Here is a 22,557-nt window from a genome sequence, read left to right as displayed (position 1 = left end):
AAGTACCACCAGCATGATGACAGTCTTCCCCCCCCCCATTTCAGTTCCCAGGCTGAGCCTTCCAGTGCCAGAGGAGGAGCCGGATCTGGAAGCAGGGGACCCGAACACCCTAGCAAAAGAAATTCTGGGGACCGAGGAGGAATCTGAATTTGTGCTCCACTCCCCTCCAAGTTCTCTTAGAGCCAGATCTTCTTCCCCGGAAGGCAGTTTGGAGGAGGTTGAGGTAGAAGTTAAGAAGGCAAGTGGCTCAGCTGAATCCGCTCCTCCTGTTGTTGTGCCTCTGTCTGCTGAGGAGGGGGATCAGGCAGGATCTGCACCCGCACCCCAGAAGTGAGGGGGTAGTTTGGTGTGGGACCATTTTGAGGTGGCAGATGATCCCAGGTATGCTATCTGCCTGCACTGCTGATGTAAGACCAGCTGGGAAAGGAAGAGAAACACTACAGCACCACAGGGATGCTGATACATCTCTGCAGGCACCACCCCCTTGCCCTTGGTCCTCCTCAGCCTGGCACCAGTGGGAGTGTGCCCAAAAATATGTCCCCCTTTCGCTCCAAAGCCTCCGTCCCCAAGAAGCAGAGGCAGGCCACCCTGGAACAGCAGGGAAAGGTGGACACATAGGGGGGCGTGTTGCAAAGGTGAGCAAGATCACCCAGAGCATTGGGGAGATGTTTGCTCTGAATGGCCAGCCTTTCTCCCTAGTTCAGGAGCCAGGGTTCAGGCAGCTCATGGGCCCATCCTACCAAGTGCCTGCATGCACCACCTTCAGCAAGATGGTGGTGCCTTCCCTGTATGAGGCATGCAGGGGGTACTTGAGGAAGGAACTGTGCAAGGCAGGTTCACAGGTGGCCTTGAACTTCACCTTGGACATCTGGAGCAGTCAGGGTGGAGATCGTGCCTACTCTCCTTCACAGGGCACTGGTGCCATCAGTCAGGCCATTGGTGGGCTCTCCTTCAAGCGGAGGTGATGGATGAGTTCCACACGGCAAACGGAGATCATGGGGGCCATGAACCACATGGTGCAGGGGTCGCTTGTTGAGTAGGGCGAGCTCACCCGTGGGTTCATGGTCACTGACACAGGGCCAACATGGTCAAGGTGGTCTGCGATGGTAACTTTGTTGGCATCTGCTGTGTGGCACACAAGTTCCACCTCATAGTCAGGGTTGCCTTGGAGGGGGACATGGCTGCCGGTGACGGCATCGTCACAACTGACCAGCTCATTTTGAAGTGTGGGAAGGTGGCGGGCTACTTCCACCACAGCGTCAAGGGGGGCAAGATGCTGTGGGACAGGCAGGCAGAGCTGAGCATTCCGCAGCACAAAATCATGCAGGATGTGGAGACTCGGTGGAACTCCACATACCTCATGCTGGTGGAAAGGCTGGTGGAGCAACAGAAGGCCACCCATGAGATGGCCTTGCTCAGGGAGTTTGGGATCAGTGGCCTTTTTTATAGAGCTGAGTGGGATACCGTCTCCCATATCTTGGTGATCCTCAAGCCATTCCTTGAGACCACTGAGACCGTCAGCACTGGCGATGCCCTCCTTAGCCAGGTGATCCCCATAGTGAGGGGACTTGAGAACCAAATGGAGAATTTCCAGGGGATCAATGTTCCTGGCTGGGGCAAGCCGCTGTCACCAGAGGTGCAGGCACTGGCGAAGCAGCTGAAGGAGGGCATCAAGAAATGGCTGGACGGTATGGTCCATGTGCTGGTTGCCATGTGTGACCTGAGGGTGAAGGGGAGCGTGTGCTCCAGCAATCACTGGACAAACGTGCTGGTGAGCAGAGTCCAGTAGGCAGAAGGGCACATGCAGGGGGACGTGGAAGAGGGGGATCTACTTTCCCGTGCCAGCACTCTGAGCAGCAGCCAGTCTCCTTCATGACAGGTGCTGCCAATATGGGCCAAGGGCATGGCTTCAATGGTAGGGTCCAGATGCACCAGACCCCAGCATCGGGCAAGTAGCGCTGAGGCCTCTTGGCAAGGACGTGGAGCCACTGGACTGTGACCCCTTGGCCTATTGGGCAACCCACAGCCAGATGTGGCAGGATCTGGGCACGGTTGCCTGGGAACACCTGTCCTGTCCATTGACCAGTGTTCAGCATCCCTGGGGATGTTGTGACACCCCACCATACCTGCATGGATCCCGGTTTGGTGGAGCAGCTGGTGTTCCTCAAGGTGAACCTCCTACTGCTGGTATTCCCCGAGCTCCACCTGCAGGTGGAGTGAGTGCCACCCTCCTCACTCCATCCACACCTATTTCCTTTTTCTTTTCTTTTAACCATTTAATGCCCTGCTCTCAGAGCTGGAGGCGGCACTCACTGCATCACCTGCCAGCAGGGGAAAACCATGTCCCTGCTGAGCTCCCATGCCAGGGCAAAGTTGGAGGTATGGGCTGGGGCTATGGGGAAAGAGGAGCCCCAGGTCCTGGGCATGACCTAAAACTGCACCCTGCCAGGGTCGGGAGGTCTGGTGGGACTGCCAGCGGTGCAGCAGCCCCCAGAAATGCCAGGACCGAAGATCTCCCTGATGAAAGGCGGGTAGGAGGTGCCATAACCTCCAGACGCCACACACAAGCACAGTCCTGGCTAGAGAAAGCCCTGACCTGTAAGATGTTTGAGAGGCCTGAGGCTTGCTGATTGCAGTGGAGTTGTGAGGCTCCAGGTGAGCTTAGCTTAGCTGCCTGGGATGCCATCTGCAAGGCATGGGCTGTTGGGTTTAAAACCCTTTGTCAGGCTGAGGAAGCGTCTAGTTCAGGGATGGACAAAATACAGCCTGCAGGCTGGATGCGGCCTGTGAGGCCATTCTATCTGGCCTGCAGGGCCCCTGAAAAATTTAGAAAATTAATATTCGTCTGCCCTTGCTTCCTGTCAAAAATTACAGGAACCAAGGGCAGTAAGACCCAGGGGAAGCCTGGCAGGCTCCCACAACAGCAGGGCCCACCCAGCCCCCCCCCCCAGCCAGAAGCCCCAGCCGGGTCTTCTGACCTGGGACTACATGGCTGCCCTGTGCCTGAGCTGCAGGGAAGGGGAGAACCCTGGGCAGGGAAGGAGCCCAGGGAAAAGTGGCCTGGGGAAAAGCTGAGCGCGGGTGGGGGAAAGTGGTCCCTTGCCTGCCCCGTAGTAAGCAGCCCCTCACCCACCCCATGGCCGGCACCCTGTGCTGCAGCTGGTTGCAGCCTGCGTGGGGGTGTCTGGAGCAGGCACAGTTCCCCCCTCTCCCTGCTGGTACAGCCCAGCCCAGCTCCACAGACCCCTGCCAGCCTGTGCCCTGCTTTGGACCCCACCAGTGCTGGCCCTGGGACATTGGTCCCAAGACATTGGGACATTGGTCCCAAGATGGTGACCAGGGGGCGGGGCACCTGCCAAGGGGCGGGCCACTTGTCAAGCAATGGGGCTACCCGTGCGGCCCTCGACAGCCTGCCAAAACTGGGTAAGCGGCCCTCCACCTGAAATAATTGCCCACCCCTGATCTAGTTGGTATATGTGTGCTCCTCCTGGATGGAAGGAATAATAAAGAAGCCAGAGGCTGGCCTGGCATGCATTGCAGGCAAGAAAACTAGTCAGTGAAAATGGAAATGGAAGCATCAGGGGGTGAGAGACAGGCTGGGGGAGGGGCAAGGGGGAAGGGGGATGTAGCAGGTAAAAATGGAGAGCTACCTGCTACCTGGGGAATCAGATGTCCAGCAGGTTGTAGTGTGTTATAAATCCAATGTCTATATTGAGTCTATCCAGGAAGAGCACACATACACCCCACAACTAGATGCTTCCTCACCTGACAAAGGATTTTTAAACCCGAAAGCTTACAAAGAAGAATTTCGTGTGTTATAAATCCAATGTCTATATTGAGTCTATCCAGGAAGAGCACACATACACCCCACAACTAGATGCTTCCTCACCTGACAAAGGATTTTTAAACCCGAAAGCTTACAAAGAAGAATTTCGCCAACTATTTAGTTGGTTTAATAAAAGACATCAGATTGACCCTAAGAAACTTGCCTGGGCTATGTCCTTTGACCAACATGGCTACAACCTATACCCCTTAACACACACATGACACAAGTTTTGCTTTCAGCAGTTTGAGGTGCAATTTTACAGAAACCCCAGCACCACTCTGTCTGAAACTTGCAGGCCTTCCTCATGCCCGCACAAGGGGCTATATGTAGCTATATGTATGTGTCAGGACAGGTGCTAATGAGGGCAGCTATTTAGTGTCCCACTCTCAGAGCTTGAGGCAGCAGTTTAATTTCTCGCCAGCTAGCAGGGGAAGAACATCTCCCTGCTGATCTCCCATGCCAGGGAGAACTTGGAGGTATAAGGGCTGGGGCTATGTGGGGAGGAGGAGGCCCCACATCGTCTTGGGCATAACCTAAAACTGCACCCTGCCAGGGTCAGGAGGCCTGGGTGGGACTGCTGGTGGCATGGCAGACACAGGAAATGCCAAGACCGCAAACCTCCCTGGGGAAAGGAGGGTAGGAGCAGAAGGCACCTGATAATCTCCAGCCACCACACAGTCCTGGCTGTGTCTGTGTCTGTGTCTGGGGGAAGCCCAGACCTGTAAGATCTTTGAGAGGCCTGAGGCTTACTGGTTTCAGTGGAGTTGTAAGGGTGAGAACAGGGGCTACTATCCCTGCAGTTTTCACCCTGCTGCGCCTTACACACAGCCTCACATGTTACGGGTTTTGAGGTGCACATTCCCAGAAACCCCTGCACCTAACTCCTTGAAACTTGGCAGGCTTTACGGCCTCAGAAGGGGCTAGCATCCTTGCAAGTTTCATCCAAATCAGGCAAGAAATTACAAAGCTATAGGCAGTTTTGTGATTCTCCATTATAGCCCATGGCCGAAACACCGTCGAAATTCCAAAACAGCTCCAAAACAGTTTTGGCTGAAACAAAACGGGACAATGATTCGAAACACCAAAATGAATCACTGGCCCTCCGTAACGCCAAATCCTAAATGAAATGAAACAAAGCTGTTTCAGATAGCCCTACGAAACATTGAAACAAAACACTGTCTCTCCAAAATGCCAAATATGAAACTCAAACGAAACACAGGCATTTTGCATAGCCCTAGAGCAGGGCTAAGTGAGTTTCATTCTCACAATGGTTTGTGTTAATGAGACTCTTTGTAATGCCATAGGAAATCCGGTGGAAATTCTTCTTCAAGTCTTGGAGAAATGGTGTCTGGCACGTTTCGGGCTACACCCACTTCTACAGGTGAGTTTGGATTTTTGTTTACAGAAGCTATTTCTGAAACGTATTCTAAAATTACAAAAGAAGAATGTGATGTTCTTTTCTCCTCTTTTTGCTAATTTATTAAAACATTCCACAGAGGAGTCCTTGCATTTCAAACCCTCCATAAAATAATTGGAGGAAGAGAGAAAGTCTCTGTTCCTAAACTTGTAAGTGACAGTTAAAGAATAAGAGAACTGGAGAATCAGAAAAGAGTGACCAGTTAGAATAATGTTGATCAGAAAGAAGTCCCAGTGATGTAACTTGAGTGCATTGGCAGAGTTATCTTTGTGTGAATTTCTTGTGATTATTGGCTTAAACACTTTTTAACCAAGTTTTTGTTTTGGTCTTTTAGCAAAACAGAAACAAAAAGTGGTAAGTAGCTTTTAATCTACTACATAGTTCCTAGGATTTGCATGCAGCATCTGTTTTAGATTATGAATTGATTGCATATGTTTTTCTTCCAGACAGAACATGTTCCTCCTTATGATGTTGTGCCCTCCATGAGGCCTGTTGTCTTAGTGGGCCCATCACTGAAAGGGTACGAGGTATGTATTCCAGTTAGTTGAAGTTAATTATCATTTCCTAGCACACTTTTGGCTAGTCTGCTTTGTGTTCCTCCACTTTTTGATTATGAGATGATCTTAGTTTAACTACTAAGTAGTGCTCTCTATGTAGGATCTAAGGCCTTGTCTCCATGCAGAAGTTGCACTAGTTTAATTTAAACTGGCAAAGTCCAGAACCAGTTTAAACCAGTGTGGAAGGCTATGTGGATAATTCTATTATGGTTTAAACCAGGCTTCTTTTGGTTTAGCTTAAACCAATTCCACATCAATTTGAACTAAATTGGAATAAGTTACTTTAGATGAGAGTGGAGCTTGATTCTCCTTGCAGTTTTACTGCTTTAAAAATGATGGGATTCCATTGACTTCAGCTGAGTTATTTGTAATCATAACTGGAATCAAAAGAGACTTTGGGGCTTATTGACATGAGGAAGTTGCCCTCATTGAAGTAGTTATTATAGTTCAAAAGACAGCATGAGCACTCACAATTGAGCCAGGCTTGTTTGAGTTTATTTAAATCTGTTAAGAATTAATCTGAATTAGGGCTGTCAGTTAATTGCAGTTAACATGCGTGATTAATGCATTAATGTGTTTTTGAGTTAATTTTTTTAACGCGTGTTAATCGCTGCTGGTGCTGGGGGAGGAGCAGCCCCTCTCCCCTCACTGCTCTGTGCCTGCCTGTGTGCTGGGGGAAAAGCGGCCCCTCCCCCTTCACTGCTGCCGACACAAACACACACACACACACACACACACACACACACACACACACACACACACACACACACACACACACACACACACACACACACGTGTACGTACGTCCTGGGAGCAAACTCAGCGCGCACACACACACACACGTCCTGGGAGCAAACTCAGCAGCTGGATGCAGGTAAGTGTATGGGGGATGGCGGGGGTTGGAGGGCCAGGTCTTGGGGACTGTCTAGGGTTTGTGTATGTGTGTGTGTACATCTACAAATCTTTATAATAAATTGAAATTTGATTATTGTTTAACTGCATGATTAAAATTGCGATTAATTACTATTTTTTTAATCTTACAATTAATCGCAATCAATTATTTTAATTGTTTGACAGCCCTAATCTGAATCTAAACAAATATGTACACAGCTTTTTGCTTTAGTTTATCTAAATAATATTTAAATGACAGTTTAATTTAAGATAGTGCTGTTTTCTCATGTAGACAAGACCTTATTTAAATTGGCACAAGTTTTGTGTGTAGGCAAGACTGAACTACCCACAGTTACAAAGGAACTTTCTGTCTTCATTATCCCAGATTTAGCCATTAAGAAGATTAGGCACATTAGGAAATGTTGGATAGTAGAGACTGGCCAAGCTGGAGTACTCTAGTGTGGCCACTCTAGAAGCTGACTTTTTAGAACCATCATTATCACTTAGGCTTGGTTTTCAAAAAATTATCAAATAAAAACATAAGTATAAAGAGAATCTTAGCCCACCTAAACCATCACCCTTTACTGAGTATGATACGTACAGTAGAGTCTCCCTAATATACACAGATAACCAGGACATTCTTTCTTGAAAGTTTTTCAAAGTTAACAAGGCAGGCTCGGATTAAACAAAACTGTAGCTCATAGTAGCATCATGCATTCCTTTGTGCCATGGAGCTGTATGTAGTACATAATACATTGCTAACTTGAAGCACAGGCTTAAATTCATCTCTGTTCAGCAAGGAATTTTAGTATGCACTTATATTTATATATCTCCTAAGAGCCTTGCTTAATTGGAGTCTATATGAATTTAAAATCAAAGATGTGCTTTGTTTAGATTAATTAAGATTGTAATACTTTATGGTATACTGGTAAATGCATTGCAGTATATTTCATAAAAATAGTATGGTTAGGGCACAATACTAATCTTAATACAGAGCTCTGCTCTTAAATAAGACTTTTTGGAGGTGAGACTTACTGGATTTGCAGAATAACAAACTGAGAATTGGAGAGGCTCTACTGTATCTAATTTTCTCCTGGCTGCCTTTTAATTACATGTAATGTAACATTACTTCAAGGCATAACAATTCATCTTTTGCATAACTGAGTTGATTTTGGTGCTATACCACAAGTGAATTTTGCCATGGGGCTTTTGAATCTGGAGGGTTTTTATTGCTTGTTAAGAGCAGACTGTGCTACAGATTAAACCCAACCATTTTTACATGCATCAGTTAGTTATGAAATATGGATATTTATTTCAGTTATATATATATATATATATATATATATATAATTGAATAATCTATCTATCTTTGTGTATAGATAGTATAGAAACAATTATATCTCTGTGTAATATATGTGGGAAAGTTCTTTTCACATTTTTTCTGGTTAAAGTCTACAAAAAGCATTTGAAACTAAAAAAGTGAGAAATAAGCAGCCAGAAATATAGGCCCTAACTAGCCAGTTCAGACTGGTAGAGAACAAGTGGCAATCTGAATTATACTGAAGGTGTCAAAGAGGCAGCAGTGAAATAGAGGAGAGTCTCGGGGGATGCGAATCTTACAGTCTCTTGCCCCTGAGCAGGTAACAGGATGATTATTTGTTTTCTGCTAACGGACCTCACTGCTTGCATTGTTCCTGTCATGCTTAGAACACTTGCTAAATAATGAAAAAGAAAAGGATTCTTCTGTTTAAAATGAGTAATTTGTTGCCAGAAAATATTTATAAAATCAGTCCTAGCAATGACAAAAAGATTTTCTACGTGACTAGTCTTATAGGGCTCTGTGCTGGAACCTGGTGAGAATTGAATGTTGTTGGAAAAGTTATATAGTGTTATAACATCCAAACGCAAGAGCAACAGCAAAAAAGAGTGGTATCTCTCACATCCCCCATTTGAGCATTCTGGGTGTGAATCTGAAGACTTGTAAATAAAGTATTTATTACATCAACAGAAATGAAATGCGGATGCCACATGTTTAAATGAGATCTTGATGATAACACTACAGTTAAACAATTACTGTCTGGGTAAAGGACACTGATTATTAGAAATGTCCTTGTCTTCTACCTCTTTTCTTACTTTTGACTTCTTTCTCTCCCTGTCAATCCTCTCTGTTCAATCTTCCTTTCCTCTGCAAAGGTGACAGACATGATGCAGAAAGCCCTCTTTGACTTCCTGAAGCACAGGTTTGATGGGAGGTGAGAAACACAGTCCTTTCCATGCTTTTTCCCCCCTTCCCCTGCAATGATTATGACTCTATGTAGTGGCCTTTTTATCCAGGTGATTTTGCTGCATGTTGAACACTGATTCACCAGTGATATATACCACTGAAATGAAACCACCCCTGGGGTGAAGTAGAACAAAGGTTTTAAGAGTATCTAGCAGTGCTGTAGATTCAGTAGGATTGTTCAGGTTTAACAGAGAAAAAAATTACCTCAATATTGTATCTAACTGAAACTGCAGGGGAAAGGTAGATAGGCAGAATGTCATTGCCCAAACTGGTATCTGAATAAGATAAAAAGAAAGAAGTTCCACCATGTTTTGAATAATGGTATTTGGTCAGGATCCTGTTTCAAATATTGTAGTTGAATGTACCTCCAATAACAGAGACCCTTTTTGACCCCATGCCGTGGTGCTGAATCAATGCTGACTTGGAGGGAACACTGCCACCTACTGAATCACCAGCGTATTTTTTGCAATACCAAAGTTTTCCCAGAAGGTCTCTTATGGAAATATTGACCCTGCTCATCTTGTGAGATCTAAAGAGATCACAACACAACATGGCATGGTTGCAGGCCATATGAGTGCAACAAATTAGGTTATTTTCTTTCTCTAAGAGTTACTCAACACCTACTGCTGAATGCCACTAAAAAGTTGAAGAAAAAAATTAAATGAAAATCTTTATTAGCAAAGTTTTATAATAACCCAATATGTGCTGAATAGCTGACTTGGCAGCATGAGATCTCAAAACATTGCAGCTATACAAAATTAAGTGGAAACAGGAAACGTTTTTGAGGTCATATTCTGCTCTCTCGTATAAATTCTGAATGACTGTTTGCTGCCTAGGAACACATTAATGTAAAGGAGAGGAGAATATGATCCACTGACTACAAAAATATTCCAAACCAATATGAGAGTTTCTTGGGTATTGGTTAACCAGACACAGCCATGTCTGTTGCTTTACCAGACCATCAGAATAATTGAAATCTTATAGAATCCACATTTTAGTGCTTTTTTCTTTCATGATGAAGTTGCCATTCACTAAGCTAATTTTTTTCTGGTAGTATGAGATACTTTTTGTCAAGACTCTTATAGGTAAAACATTCTTTAAATAAAATTAATTGCATTTTGGTACTGGAATAACTATCAGGAACAGAGAAAATTTAAACAGTGTGCAAAGAGAGTGCCTGAGGCAGACACCTCAGAAGTATCAACTCAAACTTTCTCAGTAGTTAAAAATACCTTAAAGATGCAGTCTGGGAAAGACAGTACCCAAAGAGTAATGTTCAGGAGAATATGTCAGGTTCTTCAGAAAGTTTACAGAAAATTCAGGAGGATGAAAGAAGGAGAGAATGCGAAGTAGATAGCCTGCCAGCTTATACCTTCTTTAAGAAGGGGTCCCTCATTACTTGCTGTTAACAGGGTTGTTTCCATCCTTGGAAGGCGTGCTCTGCTTCCCCTGCTATTGTGTATGGCACATGAGTGGGGGAAACTGTGTCATGAAAAAGGTTGGAGTGTGTCAGCCATCACATGACAGCAGTGGGGTTTTTAAAGCAGGTAGCGTGCTGTAAGCCCAAGGTAACTAAAAAAGCTTCTTGTTTGAAGAGATGGAATAGGACCAATGGTAAAAGTAATCTTATAGCAAAAAGCCAGAAAACTCATACAGTTAATCTCTCTTGTAGGATCAGTTTAGGGAAATTACTTTGTATATCCAGCACAATGGATTGTATTCCTTGTTATTTGTTCCTTTTTGTGCTCATTTGTAAATCAGTAAAAGCTCATTCCTAAATTATTTGAACTCTTCTACTACAGGGAAACCAAATGCTCTCACTTTTCAAAAGATACTGGCGGTTCCAGTGACTTCCTAATTCCCTTTGATTTAGACAAAGCTTTGGCTGGGATGATCTAGTTGGGGATGGTCCTGCTTTGACCAGGGGATGGACTAGATGACCTCCTGAGGTCTCTTCCAACCCTAACTTTCTATGATTCCTTGTAGCGTAGAGTGGGCCAGATCCTACTTGTGAGCATTGGCGACGTGTAGGCGGTGCATGCGGGTTGGCTGCTGCCAACGCTGCTGGCGGTCTGTGCAGGTGGTCACCACTTGGTGCTTGCCACCCCGCCGCCCTCCCGCCACCAAGACCGCTGCAGCCATTTGTGGGTGGTCTCTGCTTGCCACTGCCATGCTCCCACTGCCGCCACCGCCTGCCGGCAGTCACCATACCCCCCAGGCCTCAGAAGGCATGAGGTGTTCATGCTTGTGAGCCATAGGTTACTGCTGAGGCAAAGGCAACAAGCTGTTAGAATGTTGTTCTTCAGATTGTTCCCATTCAGGTCTTTCTGCATGTGTGGATGGATTTAAAATATATTATATTATATTATATTATTTAAATGACAAGATAACTAAAGGTTTCTCTATCTACCTTGATTATGGTTTTGGATCATTTCAGCTGGTTTATTGTCAGGTCCAACATGGTTACTGCATTGCTGGAGCTGTGGCCATCATCAAAAGAGAGATGGTGTAAGTTTTATATATCGTTTAGTAGATGAAATAGCGTCAGTGAAGCCCAGTATACTCTTTGATTTCCATTTTAAGGATTCTGGGTCTTCCTGAAACCCTTGTCTACTACCTTCCTTGCTGATGAATATAGCCTTCCATCAGCAAGAAAGAATACAGCTAGCCTGTCAGAGGAGTGCTGATTGCATACACTTGTCAGGGCTCCTCATTTTCAGAATCTAAATTCATGTAAACTGGTAAGGGATTATAAGAATGTATAAGAAAGTGAAATTTAGGCAAGCTGTGTTAACTTACACCCTTCAGTTTTTGCTCTTTTCTATGTAGCTCCTTGGTACATGACACATGAACTTGGACACAGTGGGTGTGTCTCCACATGACACACAGTAAATTCTGGCACAGTTTACATGTGCATGCAGGACTGCAGTATGTTGAGCCGGGGCAATGCAGTCCCAGGAGCTGTTTTTCCCCTGGGTCAGTGTGCTGTGGAGGGGATGGCTGAGGCATGAGGGTGCTATTGTGTGGGGGCTAGCCAGCAGGCAGCCCCCACACGATAGCACCCTCATACCCCAGCCAGCCCTGTCACCATCTACACGTGCATTTTTCTGCATGTATCTACTCCATTGCAGGATAATACTTGTGTTGGGCAGTACTGTCCTACAGCAGAGTTAATTAGTTTACTGCAGTCTAATAGCACCACACGTGTAGATGTGTACAGAGCTAATTAATGAGCTCCACAGTAAAGCATCTCATGTAAATGCACTCAGTGGGTTGCACTGTGTCCTGAGTTACATGTAGGTAATACCATTTATGTCAGTAGACTGACATGGGTATAACCTGGCACAGAAATTGTAGTGAGTTAGGATTTTTTAATAATTGGTTGTTAATAAAGCTATGCCCTTTGACTTTAAATACTTGTGATACTGTCAGTTAGAAGGCAGGACACATAGCATCTTAGAGACTAACTGGTTCAGAGACCAGATACACTTTTGTAGGTGACAGCCTATTTCATCAAATGCTACCCTGCCCTGCCTTCTTCCTGACTTCAGTCTACCACTGGTAACTACATCTCTCTACTCTATGGTACTGTGTTCAAGTCAAGTTGGATGAGCTGGTCTTTCAAGAATAAATGTGACAAACATGAAAGGGTTTAGTATTTGTACCCAGGAGGAGAACATGGCAAGTGCTTCTGAGATGATGGCATAGCTAGGAATTTGCTACTCTTTGAATTTTTTTATAGAATTATGAGAGACTAGTGAAAGTTATGTGGCATGGGATCTCCTCACTCAAACAGCTGGGAAATGCCTAACCTACCAGACCCTTTATGGCTGTGACTCTGACTTTCCTGATGCAAAGTGTTAATGCCACATGATTATTGCTCCAGGACAATAGTTCTGAACTGCCAAAATTGAGTTTCTTTAGGACAGTTTGTGGCATCTTCAAAAAAATAAACATCTATCTTACTATAGCTCTCAGGTTTCTGTAGTACCAGAAATAGTATTATTTTATGCTGTCACAGTATATTCAGATTTGAGGTATAGACAGCATTTATTGCTGTGTTAGATAATGCATTTCAGCTGCAGAAAACCAGCTGCATTTTTGACAAGAGTCAGTAGTTACATTGCTCAGGCAGTGCAATCAATAGTACAGAAAACTTCACATGGCTTATCACTTCCCCAGACATACTGGAATGCAAACAGCTCCACAAATAAGAACTCACTGTAGTAGATCTTACCTCTGGAATAAAAATAATTTTGATCAGAAATATTCATCACAGTTTAGATATACCATACTGCAAACAGATTCCTGCAGCATGACATGATTTACCAACTATCACTATAGATGCCTATATTTTTACATACTGGGCTAAATGTAGGTATGTAGTAGGTTAAACAACACTTTACAAGTGTAAAACACATAGTGTTTATGGAGGTGGAGCTACAGAGCAGGGTGCTTTATGAAGCTGGTAATAAAGTGTATTGATCTGTCCATGCCTAATACTGACAAAGGCTCCTATGATATCTGAGAGCCTAAGGGCTCTGCACTGATCACAACTACTGCTCCAGAAAGTTTATCTCCAACTGCCTGAGCCAATGGCAGCTGGGGTTCTGGAGGCTGACCTCGCTTTCAAGCCCGCTGAATTGACCTTGCAGCCTTGGTGCTCTGCTGAATATACCTGCCAAGTCTCCATCCTCCGTTCCATTGGGTACTGTCCCGTTCGGTTGTTTCCAGGGTGCCCTGAAGGGAGAGGAAATCTTCCTGTGCCTAACTCAGAGAAATTAGATAAATCATAATTAATCATAGAATCATAGAGAAGTAGGGCTGGAAGGAACCTCCAGAGCTCATCTAGTCCAACCCCCTGCCTGAGACAGGATCAGCCCTACCCAAACCAATGTTTAATGGCAAGTTCTTGTGTAAACAATGAGCCCTTCCCTGTTTTTTAATTTGTCTTACTCAAGTGATTTTAACAAGCTCTGACTCCCCATATGAATGTTTTTTTTTACAACCTGGTGGAGTGAGGGTTTTACCCAGCAGTCTGCAGTTAAATTTGTCATTTCTCTGTGCCTTCCGTGCTTTTTATCAGTATTGTCTCCTTGCCCCCCATCCCCCAAGCTATTTGACTAATCTTATTTTACTGCAGCTCATGGTATGGTCCAAGTGCACATTTGTATTAAGTGTAGGTATACACCACCGACATCTCTTCTCTTCCCAGCTGTTGGCACATGTCATTCAGCTTTACATATGCCTGTGGTTACTGAAAGTAATTGTTTTCAGTAGGCAAACCATGGCAACTGGAAGTGACAAGTCATATCAGGATGCCAGAATCTGATTGCTATGAATATATCTTTTGTGAGGTATATTTTTGTACCATATATTAAAACTACTGAGTATAATCTCAGTCTTACAATCCACAAAAAATCAGCAATGCGTATTTATACAGAGGGGGAAAAAAAAGTAATATATGCTTATTATACCCTCCCCATTTTTGTTGTAAAATCTAGTCCAAAATTATGAAGCTGCCTTTCCTTACTGCACGTATTTGGTCCATGCAGAAAAGAAATGGAAAGTGCCAGAGAGGATCTATTTGCAGTATTAATCTTTGCCACTGTCCAATATGCCAAATGCGCCATTGCTGTTAGCTCTTAACAGGGTGGGTCTGACAGAAGTATGGATCTGAGCAACTGAAAAGTAAAATGATATCATTTAAGTGCTACAATCAACTTGAAATTGAATCAGTTTTTGGGGGAAAAAAACCTGAGTTAAGTGCTGTTTCAGGCATTATAACTTTCTGTCTTCCACCAATTTAATGGATTTATAGCCATATTTGTCTATTTTTAGAATATTTTCTGCTATGCTGTTGCCATGTGACAATTTCATAGAAACAACTAAAGGAAATGGCCAACCAAGGCAGGCTTTCTTAAAAGATTTTCAGTGATTTTCCTACTCATGCTAGTGGGACCCAGGTTTTTAAATCTCTTAAGTCCATTGTGAAAATCTCTCTTTGCAACTGTGAAATCTATAAGAAATTAATTTAACCTTAACTGATAAAGACAACTCATCATAGTACTTTATCAAGCTGTATCAGTCTCTGAGCCAAGATAATGCTTAGAAACTTTTGAAGTTTGAAAAAGTGCTGTCAAATGCACAGGGTAAACAAACTGGAGAAAAGAAATGGGAAAAGCTATCTACTGTGAGTTGATGGGTTATTTTGGACAACAGTAAGTAGAATATTTGTGGAGAGAAGTGAAGTATAATTAAAAAACAAAACACAAAAAACCCAACAACAACTGAGGCCTTCCCCTTTTAAATCAGTTTTAGAAACAGAATACATAGGTACCAGTGCAAGAAGGCAGGGGAAAGAGCTTTCTCTTTACCTTTCTCTTTGTCAACCATTTCAGGGATCAAAAAAAAAAATGAAGTCCTTACATTCCTGTATCATGGAATAAGTCCCTGCAGCCTCTGCTTATGACATTGGACAGCCATATATGGGGATATCTCCCCTTTGCTTCCTAGAGCTCTGAGAGGAACTGCTCCTGAGATGTAATTCATTCTAGGACTGTATGTAGGGATGTCAGTTTATATTTGTCCTAGCTCTGGACTATGATAAAATGCTATCATGTATATAAGAACAGAAATACTAGTTCTTAGTATTTATGGTGATCCTACCATATATAGCCCAGCTCTGGGTGTATAATTGTGACAGAAAGAAGTGTGGTTGACTTGGAAGGTGGAAAATCATAACCTTGCCTCTGACATTCCCTTTCCTAATGGTCCAAGCAAAGACTTGATTAACATGGTCTAACACTGTAGAATGCATGATCTGCTATCACCAGGCATGGGAAAAATTTATGAAAAATGTAACTAGTTAAAAGTTAGCAGCCTTTAAAATTAACTTGAGTTAAGTTAAAAGTTAAATATTTCCACTTTCAACTAGTTAAAAGGTAAGTTAAAAAGAGAGTAACTAGTTAAAAGTTAAGTTGATTTGTGAGAAATGTGTGAAACACAGTGAATTGTCTCTTAGCATCATTTTTTTCATTTTCAAATGCAACGAGTGGGTTTCTTTTCCATAAGCCCACAGAAGCACACTAATTTACTCGGAGCTCACCCGTCTTTACCTGAAAACAACGTTATAGGTGTCATACAGTTTTCAGAATAACAATTTACCAACACCTATGTAATGTTAGATCCTTCTCGCCCTCTCCATGTGAAGTACTTTGTAACAGTCAATAGATATACCAGAATAACAGAAAGGAGCTATTCATAGCCAGGTGACAAATGAAAGCTGTTTCCACAGAAAACCTGTTACAATTGTTCTTGCTCAAAAGGTAACAAAAGGGTATGCAATACATCTGAATTAGAAATAATGAAAGTGTCTGAAAATCAAAATTAAATTGAAATGAGAAAATCAGTTTAAATGAGAAAAGGAAAGTTCAGTTGCATAGCAGAAATTCTTTAAACATGCTTATTGAACTTCAGCAAAAGCTGCATTTCAAAATTTACATCTGACAATTTTCCTCTTCTGTCTCGCAAAACTAAGCCCCCACTACTGAACAATCGCTCCACATGGGCACATGAGGGAATGCTTGTGTTATAATGGATGAATAGATTTCATAGTAGGTGGCATCTCAGATAAGTTTCTCACAGATGAGAAGTAATGATCAGCTTTTTGGGCGCTGGGCTGCTGGTTTTGATCTTCATTAAAATTAAAAAAGATATCATCTGCTTCACCCTCACTACTTGCTCCCACTCTTACTGGGATCAATGCCTCTGCTTGCTTGTGCTTGTTCCCTCTCCTGAAGCCAACTGGCTGCCCTGTTGACTTCTGCAAATGCACAGAAAATGCCCTCATGAACTAAGGAACTCTGGGATTTGTAGTTCTTAAGAGACCATATCTCATAGGAAGGCACGTTACTCTCTCCCTCTCAAACAAGAAGTCCAAGAGTTTCAATAAAGAAATATCATTCCATGTCAGTCCTAGAGAGTGACTGTGTCAGGAAAAACTCTGGGAAAGCCAGATTTCAATTTTTTGTAAACTTTTAACTTACACTTTCAAAAAAGTTAGTTAACCTTTTTTTTTAACTAGTTAAAGTTAAAAGTTGACAGCTGAAAAATGTAATGTTTTGACTTTTTAACTAGTTAATTAACTAGTTAATTCCCATGACTGGCTATCACTTGACTGCAATTTAGACCTGGTTTGAATTACTGACTCACTCAGAGACTTTCATGTATGACCTTGGGGAAGCCACAGTTTTCTGTCTGCCAATGAATGATGGTTCTCCCCTACGTCAGAAAAGCTTGTATAAGAATAAACCTGTTAATGACTGGTAGGCAGATATGTGTGCTGAGGCCCATTTAAATACATAGAAAGATCCTCTCTGTTTCCATTTTTCCAAACTGTAATTTCAGGACTACGTTCCGTACTTAACCTTACTACTTGTGTGAAGATTATTTAATGTTTGTAAAATAAACATTGTTTAAATGAGACATGTTTGCTTTGAAGATGAAGTATTTATACATATTGTGACTGCTCTTCCAGTTTGGCCCAAGACTTGGTTTATCTGGTATAATTATTTCTGATATCACATACTTTATTTTAGGGAGTGTTTATGTCTAAAACTAGGCAGCTATACATGCACACACATACACACAAACTAGGACAGTGAGTTGATATTAGACATTGACTGCAAAAATACATATAATATAGTTATAAATGAAGCAAACAGATAGAAAATACTGTATGACTGTGGGACATTTTTGTTTACGTGGTGGGAGAGATTTATCTTTACTGTTTTTATTTCAGCAGTGATAGAAATCACCTATAAAACATATTTGACTAGTATTATACCGTATTGGCACGCTGTAATGCAAAGTAGTTGTAAATCACATATGGTACAGTAAAAATTTGACTGCACTGTTTTTGTTCTGTCCTGTGTTCTTACTCATAGGATATCAATAACTAGAGTGACAGCCGACATTTCTCTTGCTAAGAGGTCTGTCTTAAATAATCCAAGCAAGAGGGCAATAATTGAACGGTCAAACACCAGATCCAGTTTAGGTAAGATGTTGGCACATATATTGTACTGAACATAGGCCACATACAGGCATTACGTTTCTATCAGGAGAATAGCTGCTCTCCTGATAGAAACCATAAGCGTACAGGCATTCATCCAGTTTCTCCCACAGGGAAAATGCCTCCTGCAGAAGAAAGATATTCCTCTCTTATCAAGGAAGATCTCTCCTGAGGAAGAGTTTCTCCTGCAGGAAAGAACACCTGTACACTTCCATAGCTATATCCTGGAGGAAAATGACAAGATTTCAGCTTTAAAAGTGTTAATGCTTTGTTTATAAACATGAAATGCTTATAATGTCCATCGCTGAAAACAAACAGGTTCTTGTACGGCATGGATTATGATCCACTGGGATATCACAAAACCTGTGTACTTTCCAGATGAAAGATCTTTTTAGCAGTCCTCCAGAGCTTCTCACCACCAGTATAAAACTTTTTCACATAGGTGTGTTTGCTCCCAAGGGGGCTGTCAGCTCCTACTGCAACATGGTTCAAGTAGCCAGACATGGCGAGCATAACCAGTGTCATGAAGATAATCAGGCTAGCCAATAAAGGGGATAGGTGCAAGGTACCCAGATCTGAGGTCTTTCACAATTATGCATCTCAAATACATGTGTGGATGCATAATTCAGTCATTAGCTAACTCCTAGTTAGTTACATAGGTACAATCCCTGTTCATATATTTGCTGACCAGTCAGAATAGTAATCACATCTCAGCACTGGTCTCTGAATTATGCGATATCTCATAACTAATCTATCTTTGCTCCCTAAATCTTGGTGCACGATAATTTTAACTTGTTTGTTGCAATCCTTTTATCTTGTCTGGAAATGGGAAAGTAGGCAGATATGGCTTGTCACTACTCCAAGGCTCCCTAATTCTTCCTAGCTGTGTATTAGGCCTCCTTAGCTGGTTTTAGCAGTTTCCTCCTCTGTGCAGGTGCAGTTAATCTCACATACCCTCTCTTCAGGAGGCTTTATTGTTTTAACCCTTCCAAGCCTGCACAACAAAGTCTACCATAGGGAAGTAAATAGAAGAATTCTCTCTCTTGACTTCAGAGGGCTTTAAATCGGGTCTATAAACAGTATCTGAACATAAACCAAAGTGCTTTCTTCCCTTATTGGAGCACAGAGGATTTACATGCGTGATTCAAATTGCATGTGTCCCATTTGGAGAAAGCATCTCCTATGAATGACATTCAACTGATTGTGAAATGGCTAGACAAAGCACAGCCCTTAATATTAGGTGTTTAAGCAAGGTATAATCAACAGCTAAATATACAAAAGGACTTAGAGGCGTGACTCAAATGCCTCTGTCCAAAAAGTCAATCCTCAGGCACCTCACTCAGTTTCACTGGAAGCAACTAAAATCCATTGGCATCAATATTTTGGCAGTTGACATTGCCCAAGTGTGAAGTTCTTCTTCTGAGCCAGCTGTAATCTTGACAGTAGTGAGCAGTCTGAAATTTAGCTCAGGATTGAGGCACATTGGGACTTACAAGCTTGATGTTCCTGTGTCCAAGGGGCTCGATTCTATAGATATTCTCAGAACAAACCTGCTGGACCAGGCACCAAAATTGTTGGGATTTATGGAACTTCGCAGTGCTACAAGAAGACATTCCCCTGCACTCAAGATTTGCAGCCCTGACCCTCGGTTGAAGATGGTTGTCTGTGATCATTCTTTCAAAATACGAACAAGGCCCACTTCTTTCATGTAAACATGGCAACAAAAGGAGGAGTTTCTTCCTGCTCCCTTCAGTCATTAAGTCAGTATTAAAGCATTCTGTACTCAGGCTGTGAGTGAGCTGGCTTCAATTCCCCCGCTCTGCCTGGGGAGATTCAAATCCATACTCCCTCCTTCTGGAAAACTGCCCCAACCACCAGCCTATTGGTTGTCCTTGGGTAGAGGCACTTTCCCTTCTCTCTGTTCAAACTGTGCTACTTTGCCTAAAAGAATTATAGGTCCATTGGGACAAAGAGAAAATGCACAGGAGTGAACATGACTCTATCCTAGGGTTTTGGTTCCTGCTGCCAGGACTGGTTTTGTATTTTAAGTTAAGCAGTCATTAGAACCTAGATACCTTCCCACCCAGGGAATGCCCTAAACCCTAGGGCACAGATCCAGTCTTTCTCTCTCTCCCCCTCTCTCTCTCTCTCTCCCCACCTAGGGTGGAAGGAGAGGTGGATTTGAATACTTTAAAGCAGAGAAGAATTAAAGCCAGGTCTTGACACTGACTTACTGCACGAAGGAAGGAAGTCTTCCTTCTCCAGTTGTTTTGCAAGAAAGAAGTGGGGGCTGCTCAGTTTTTAAAAGAATGAGGATAGGCATCTATCTAGGTGTTAGGTCTTATCAAAATGCCCAAGAGCAAGTGTTAATAAATAATCACATGCTTTAAATATTACTGGAGGAAAAACTGGGCTGATGAAAAGCATGTGAATGGGTAGCGCACATCTCCTTTCTATACATATGTACTGTAACTTTCAGGATTGGACTTTTGCTGACTTATCCATTTAAAATTGTTCATTCTCCCCTAGTTGTGTAACAGTGAAGGGCCTCAGTGTGTCATTTACATGGGAATGTTTCTTCCTTTCTCCTGTATAAAAATGTTTATACTTCATACAACAATGACCCATTTATAAACATTCCTTTTTGTGCCTGTCTGGTTAATATGCTGTCAGTATTTATCATAACCAGTTAATTTCTCATTGGTTATTCTTCTGCTGGCTCATCATACAGAACTACTGTTGAACTCAATAGTTTTTCACAAAGATCAAAGTTAGAACATTAGTACAAGATTGAAGCAAAGTAGTATTATCCAATCAACAAATAACTCCTACAACTCCTAAGTAACTTAGGAATTGTTGCAAATCCACCAGAGTTGGTTTGTTGTTTACATGTATATAGTTGATTATGTTCTTGGGAGTGATATCTTAAATTTATAAATTCCCATATTTTCTTGCATACCACATGCCCCAGATTGAAGAGAGAAATATTTTTCCAGAGTCATGGCTGAATGCATGGAATAGGTACAGTCGACTTTCTAGTGTCACTCACTCTCCTTGCAAGCTGAAACACTGCAGTTCAAGTTTTTACCCCATCACAGCTACTGTCAAATTGGCAGCAGCTCTTGGCTACTCAGCCAAAAGTTGCTAGTTCAGCAGTGGGGAGAGAAAGAGTGACATTGAGCAGCAGACTCCTCCCCTCTTGCATGCACCCAGAGCCCAGCATGAAACCAGCCCTCAAGAGCCATTCTAGTGTGCCCATGCCTCCATTCTGGCATATAAATCAGCTTCCTTGCTTAAAACTTGCATCTCAGTTTTGGATAATTTGTGGGGGGGAGAAGATGCATGTGGTATGCAAGTAAATTTTGTAATATAGTAAATACATATTGTCAGGATAAACTGGATTGACTCCAAAATGCCATTTTAAAACAACTGCCTAAAAATGTATGTTCTGCATTTGAATTATTGGTTCTAGTCTTCTTTGTACATAGAGGTTACATAGTCATCTGCACACTAAGTTCATATATATTGTATGTGTACTTGGGTGGTGTGATTTTTGCCTAATAATATTAGAGTTGAGCATCGGTGACCTGTTCATTTAAATTTTTTAGCTGAAGTGCAGAGTGAAATTGAAAGAATCTTTGAGTTGGCCAGGTCCTTACAACTGGTGGTCCTTGATGCTGATACTATCAATCATCCAGCACAACTTATTAAGACATCATTAGCACCGATTATTGTCCACGTTAAAGTGTCTTCTCCAAAGGTAATGCAAATTCAACTTTAGGGTATGTATTTTATTTTTTAAGTGTAACATTATCAGCATCCTCTGAGTCAGGGCAGGATTTCCATCCTCCTGAAAAGCATGTGTTGATGTCAGCAAAATGTGCTTATGTTGGAAGAAAACTTTTATTTTACACGCTGTCATGTGCTACACTCATCAATGGGCATATCTACATGAGATATTTACTGTCTACATGAGACGTTTACCTAATTTAGGTCCCCAGTAAACGTGTTGGCATCTACATGCATGGGCCTATTAGGCTGCAGTAAATTAATCAATTCCGCCACAGGTTAGTATTTGTAAATACAAGTACTGTCCTGCGGTGGAGTTTTTTAGTACACAGTAACACATGTGTAAGTGCTAACCTGGCTGGGGCACAAGGGTGCTTCAGTGCAGGGGCTGCCTGCCAGCAAGCCCTGCACTGGAGCACGCTCGTGTCTCAGCCAGCCCCTTCACAGTATGTTGAGCTGGGTTGGAGCAGCCCTGGGCTGGCAGGCTGACTCCTTGGGCCGCCTGCCAGCTGGGGCTGCTCCAACCCAGCTCAGCATGCTGTGGCCCCAGGCACAGGTTCAAACCGAGCACCTGGGAGAAATAAACTCCTGCACAATATGCACCTGAGTTTATTGCTTTTAATTAATTGTACATGTAGATGCACCTACTGTGTCTTAGCCTCTTTTATTAGCTCACTAAGTAACAATGAGCATCAGTCATCTGTTGGTCCATTTGCTTTC

At 42.8% G+C, this 22,557-nt stretch overlaps 1 protein-coding gene across 1 annotated transcript in view; it reads left to right on the top strand.

Annotated features, from left to right (window-relative positions):
* CACNB4 (calcium voltage-gated channel auxiliary subunit beta 4) overlaps positions 1 to 22,557 on the top strand; it is a 151,711-nt gene that overhangs the window by 91,378 nt on the left and 37,776 nt on the right. Inside the window, 6 exon segments of the mRNA XM_006024544.3 lie at positions 5,131 to 5,207; positions 5,578 to 5,597; positions 5,690 to 5,770; positions 8,885 to 8,943; positions 17,924 to 18,033; positions 21,657 to 21,808. Coding sequence (XP_006024606.1) covers positions 5,131 to 5,207; positions 5,578 to 5,597; positions 5,690 to 5,770; positions 8,885 to 8,943; positions 17,924 to 18,033; positions 21,657 to 21,808 — 499 coding nt within the window.

The sequence above is a fragment of the Alligator sinensis genome, unplaced genomic scaffold (assembly GCF_000455745.1).
Source record: "Alligator sinensis unplaced genomic scaffold, ASM45574v1 scaffold61_2, whole genome shotgun sequence".
In the NCBI taxonomy this organism is placed as follows: domain Eukaryota; kingdom Metazoa; phylum Chordata; order Crocodylia; family Alligatoridae; genus Alligator; species Alligator sinensis.
This window is presented reverse-complemented; position numbering and strand designations above follow the sequence as displayed.